At 41.7% G+C, this 6,000-nt stretch overlaps 1 protein-coding gene across 4 annotated transcripts in view; it reads right to left on the bottom strand.

Annotated features, from left to right (window-relative positions):
- Positions 1 to 6,000, bottom strand: part of EVL (Enah/Vasp-like) — a 143,524-nt gene that overhangs the window by 59,496 nt on the left and 78,028 nt on the right. For all 4 annotated transcript variants that reach the window (XM_057377619.1, XM_057377617.1, XM_057377620.1 and 1 more), the window contains exon 3: positions 1,905 to 2,082. In XM_057377619.1, the coding sequence (XP_057233602.1) occupies positions 1,905 to 2,082 (178 nt within the window). The remainder of the gene's footprint in view (positions 1 to 1,904; positions 2,083 to 6,000) is intronic.

The raw sequence follows: 6,000 nt of genomic DNA, 5'->3' as shown, positions 1-6,000 counted from the left end.
AAAAAAAAGCTGAAATCCCCTTTAATCCAAATTTCAATTTTTGACAAGTTCAGCTATAAAGAACGGGACAACTGGCAATCTTTGAAACTTCTAACACTTTATGTAGCAGAGAAAAAAGATTGCTGAAGACTAAAAGTTTACCAGATCATTCTTTTTTTCTCCAGAAAAGAAAGTTTTTTACCTGTGACCCAATTCATGTCTTCGAATGTGACAACTACAAACTCTAAATACAAGCTCTTCAGCATGGGCTGGATTTTAAATCTATAAGGCATCTAAAGCACACTTTTGGTGTGATAAGTAAATGAATAAAAAAAATACCCCCCAAAAAAGCAAAATGCAAATTATTGTTTGCTGTATATTCATAAACTTCTCAGAAATCTAATAGGCTTTTCAAGTACTCAAAACCACTTTCTTTGCTATGTTCTTTCTCCTGTTATTCTTTGCTAGGAGTAGCTAACATAATTGAAGTATGMACTTTGAGGCAGTTTCTTGTGATTTAGGCTATGAGCAATAAATTCTCATCCTGAGACTCGTGCTTCCACAAGGCACCTTCCTGAAACAAACTCTAAATCCTGCAAAAACCTCACTCCCTTTGATGGAAAAAAACAGATGGGGGGAAAAAAACCCAACCCAAATTTAAGGGCTTTTGGAAAAAAGGTAGATTCATCAGAGACATTAAACCAATCACTACACCCGACCATAGCCAAAGTATCCAAATTTGGAGCTATAAAGGGGCTGGGCACATCTGAGCAGCCAAAGATCTCTATACTCCTCAGACTTTCATGAGTTTGGGACTGGTGAATCTTGGCCAGATTTCCTTGTGAAGTTTCCTGCTGTGGCACAACTACAGCTGAAAATGTTCAAGCTGAAGAAGGCAGAATTTAGTCCTCAGTACTTCTAAATATAATTCAGAATTTTAAATATGCCTTGATTTTTGATGACTTTTGCATTTTCCAGCTTAACAGAACAGAAATAGCAAAATAAAACGTGAACTTTTATATTACAAGTGCACATTTTAGTAAGACACATTTGTGTATGGAGGTTTGCCAGGAGACCACCTCTCTCTAAAGAGCTGCTGTCCACCACCAGTGAATACTACAGTGAAACCTGGATGGCAGCAAGTGATGCAAACCTTGACTTGCTGTGTTTGCAAAAGGAAAACAGGGCTGTGGTGTGTTTTTGCAGGAAAAAAAAAAAAAAGGCACCACACAAATACCCCTCTGTTCCCAGCCCAAGAGCTGCAGAGAGGTCAAAAGAGTGTAACTGARGGTTGTGCTTCATCCAGCTACCAGCAACCAGAAACTGGTTTCCACTGAGAAACCAGGACTTTATTTTGGGCCCATGTCAAGCTATTGCAATGACAAATTCCAGCAAACTTCACCTACACAAACTTCTACAGTCAATATAGCATYCATTCAGTAACCAAAGTGCCACACGCTCCTCCTGTGGAAAGCTGACCCACAAGAGCCAGCGGCTGGAGCTGACCCAACACACTGCAAATACCAGCTCCAAGTTCTGTCCTATAAAACTTTTCTAACATTACTCTACCTTCTGTTTATTTTAAGTTTTATTCTGCCATCTTATATGTAAAATAACACATATATTGAGCCACATAAATCCACATAAAAGTCCCACAGGTAGTGGGACTACCTGTCTGCTGAGGCATTCCCAAACAGCTATTGACTTCCTATAGTGAGTTAAGGCACCATATAAATGAGCAGAAAGGGAAATAAAATCTGAAAACATGTGCAATTCATACCACAGCAAACACTGATCTAAAGGCTGTCTACTGGAAGCGAAGGTTTTTTATCATAATGTGTTTTATAACAGCATAATATCCAACTGTACTAGGTGATTGGTAACAAGCACTTTAAAATGTCAGAGATTAACAGAGATTAATTTACCTCCATCTTGTGAGTTCATGATATTCAGAGCAAACAGCATTGCATTGGAGAACGTGGTAGCCTCTTCTTTGCTTGCAAAATTCAAGCCGTAGACCTGCCGTGCGTCGCGCCATTGATGAAAGGTAGGTGTTGCTTGATTGTACTTCAGTCCTTTCACAATTGAGTAATTAATCACTACCTGTGATTTGAAACAGAGGGGAAAGGATTTAAAAAAAAGGTGGGAAAAACCTACCCAACCCTTGTTGTAAATAGTTACCTAAATAGGTAGAGGCAGTTCCTATGGCAGCTCCTGCATGGTGAGGGAGGGTTTGTTTCCTCCCCCACATCTCGGGGGAGATTTACAACGGCCCARTTCAGCCTCAGGGTCTTGCAAGCCAGTTTTGCAAAATCTTTTACCTGCTTGTGTTTTCTCCAGCACCTCCACAGGATGCAGCTGTGCAGATGCTGCAGACAGCTGTCAGGAGCCAGTTCCAGCAGCTGTTTCCATTTTTTTGGAGGATGATCATGCACAATTGTTAGAAAGAGAGCCAGACAGAGCTCTTGGCACCAACCTTGCCCTATAGCACGTAAATGTTTGACTCATTGCACCGGTTTTGCTTCCCTCCTCCCATGAGCCTGATCACCATCAGTGTCTTGTGCTCAGACTTTTTCTTTAGAATCAGTCAGGCAATGACAAAACCAGACAACCATCCCTCTCTCACCTTCTCCCTTGCTGTATGTGAGGTGTTTTCTAGGTAAGGGGTGACCATAGCAGAAAGGCTGTTTCTTTTGAAGTTTCATCTGCTAAATACAATGCCCTGTTTAACCTTGGTCAGGGCACTGGGACACCCATCTACACAGCACAGCTGGGATCCTGACAGAAACCTCCAGTGCTCAAAGTGTAAGCTGCTCGAGCTGAGGGTGGAGAGGCAGGAGGGATTACATCACCACTGTACTGCTTAGTACACTGAATTTATGTTAGAGGTGGATCCCACATACCAGAAAACCTTCCAATACATTTCTTTTGCAGTCTGATTGACCAGCATTTTGGAAAGCTTTCTGTTAACACTATAATCGCAATTAAAAAGCTTCAGTGTATTTAATTAGTCCAACAGTATTTTTGTTAGATGACTGACAATTTTTCTTCATAATAAAGGCAGACTTTTAAAACCAGTTTCAAAGATTAATAACTCCTARCTCTGAGTTTTGAATTTTCAGTGGATTTCTGGTTTAAATTGGCAGAGAAACACCAGATGAGCACCTAATAAGGAACAAATTATTTTACACACTTTAGTATTTTTGACGGATAATACTGTCTCATTGATACAGTTAATGGGTGTCTTCTAAATTTACTACATTAATATACAAAAAAATATGGAAACCAGCAAAGAAGCCACTGCACCACTGGATATTTACAGCTATACTCTTATTTCTTGAAAGAATTTACTTACTGAGCCAGCATTAGAGGGTGATATAGCAGACAGTCTTTGAATGTTTGTCCTAGCTTTAGGCACAAATATGATGGTCCAACTGTTGCATTCAAACCAGTATCATTATTAATGCTCCATGCAAGTGTACTAGGAAGCAATCAGACCTACAATACCTTTTTTGGACGCTTTTCACTGAGAGATTCCTGATACCTGTGAGCCAAAAGAAGATGCAGCCCTGCATTGGGTACACAGGCTCCCAAGAGTTTGTCCTCTGGAAATGGGAGCCGCGTCACCAACATGCCACAAGAGAACATACCCACACCAACTAGAATGAAGTGGAAACTGCTCACTGCAAAKGCATTGAATTTCCTCTCGTATTTTACAGCTTGGATAGTCTTTYTTCCATGAAAAACTGTGACATCATCCCATTCCTCCACTGAGCATTGAGAGAGCCTGTACCAATGTTGCTCACACTCAAAAAGTCTCTGGAGCATCAAGCAGACTCATGCTTGGATTACTAAACAAATTTTTAAGTCTTCCAACCATTTCTGAGTAGATTAACCAAGGGAAGGCACAGCCAGTATCTTTGGGGAAATGTTTAGGACTGTGAGCTTCTACCAGGCTTTTAGAGTCTTTCTCACCTGCTAAGAGAAACCTGTTTCAAAGGACACGACTATCAAAGCCCAAAGAGCACCGGAGGGTGCAGTGCAGCTGTTTAACAAAAGACAGAAATTGTAAAAAACCTAGGCCAGAAATTGTTTAATRGAAGTCAGGTAAACTGTTCAAAATCCGCTTCCCCAGAACATTGACCCAAGGAACTCCAAGAATCTGCTTTGTTCTGAGGGTTAGGAGCCCTTTAATTGAATAAAGTTGGAATTTGAATGGTGACCTTCAATAATCATCAGGATGTCCATACATGTAATGCCTTGTCTCCAAACTGAAATCAGAGAGTTTAAAACTGAGAAATGAAACTTAAAATAGACAGAGTTTCATTTTTATCTCCTTTGGCTCGTTGTTTATAGAAAGTGGGAAAAAAAGAGGGGATCTCCTGCTGTCGTATAAGAATGAGTGCACAAAGGTGGCTTGTACAGCTGGTGTGGAGACTCTGCAAGGCCCATGATGATAATGAAGTGCTTCAGAGCAGTAATTAAAATAAAGACAGCTTCCCTGTTTGAAGCATAGGGYTTTTTTACAGGTGCTTCTAAGCGATCTTTACTCTAAAGCTTGGTATGTCAGTGAGAGAGCACATCTGCCAGGCTGAGCAGACCAAGAGTTCATCTTTTAATCTTCAGTCGCAAACTACAATAGGTGAATTGGAGAAGCTCACTGGAAACTTTGCAGAAATAAATCATGGCAAATGGTTGTTCCTATAAATCTTCATTTAGAATTTGACTTAAAAGCTGAAACATGACATTTCATGTGCCACTTTTTTTTTTTAACCTTTTAGTATTTTATACCCTGAAACAATGTAGTCTTAKTACTGATATAAAGGTCTGTGTTGCTTTGAGCCCTGTTAAATTCTGTATTCCAGTGATCTCATATGGCAAGGAGTTTCACAGACCAGTCAYGCATAGAATTATGTTGACACTTTTCAACGCTCCCATCATTGTAATGTTAAAAAAAAAGATTTGCTCACTTCTACCCAGTACTCTCCTTCACCCTTTCACCTTAGTTTCAGGTGTAGGCTCCCTGGCACAGGCAGGGAGTTTTAGGATTGATACAAAAGCTCAAAACCAAGAGGCCCTTCCTTTTGGCTGTGGAGCTGTGAGCTGTCAGCAGTGATGATGGGGGTGGCTGATGGGGCTCACAGGAACGGGGCCAGAAGGGACTGCGTGGGCTTCAGGGCAGCACTGAGGTGTAAGCACAGACAAGATCACGAGAAGAGCTCCCACACAAGCCTCGCCACCCCTACTCTTGCTAATTGAAGCAGGACAAGCCAATTGCTAATTGAAGCAGGACAAGCCAATTGCTTGTTTGTCCAGAGCACGAAATGGTTCAGCAAGTTGTGACCAGCCTGGGCCCTGTCCCGCTGCCAGCGCTCAGGCGATCCCACAGGGAGCAGACATGACTGCTCCAACAGGGAGGACATAAAAACTGCTACAGCTAAGGCCAGATTCTTTACTTCTGTAGGCAGGCCCTAACTKGATGAGTTTCTAATAAGTTATATCAGTGATTAATTGGTTCTTTCTTTTTCAAAAATCGTGGTTAGCTTATATCCCAAGAATCCCATCCCGGTTTCAGTTTTGGCTTGGGTTCACATGTGAAATGTCTCACCTTCCCCATGGCCCTGTTCCTGCATTCCCTTCCCATCCCCATGAACACATCAGCCCCTCAGGAGACTGATTCCCTTCTGAGCTGCACCCTCCTCCCTGCCTGCTTGTCCAGCACCTGCCTTTGCTGATGAGATCATACCAACCTGACATCACTCGATGTAAAGTCTGAATTTTAAACCTTCAGTTGACCAGGACTCCAGACTGGGGAGCCACTGCTTTTCAGCTAAGCCATAAAGATGGACCACTTGCACATTTTTAGCTTTGTGAACTTCTTTCATGGTGACTGAAGCTCACACCTTTGCAACAGGCCAGGTGACAACGAACAGCTGTCAAGCTGCCACATGGGTGTAAAACACATGATTGCAACTGTTTGGCTTTAAGGATCACAGAATCATAGAGCTATTAAGGCTGGAA

Source organism: Malurus melanocephalus, unplaced genomic scaffold (genome assembly GCF_030028575.1).
Source record: "Malurus melanocephalus ecotype Western Australia unplaced genomic scaffold, MMel_1.1 scaffold_320, whole genome shotgun sequence".
Classification (NCBI taxonomy): Eukaryota; Metazoa; Chordata; class Aves; order Passeriformes; family Maluridae; genus Malurus; species Malurus melanocephalus.
Note: the sequence above shows the minus strand (reverse complement) of the source record. Positions and strands in the feature narration are given on the sequence as shown.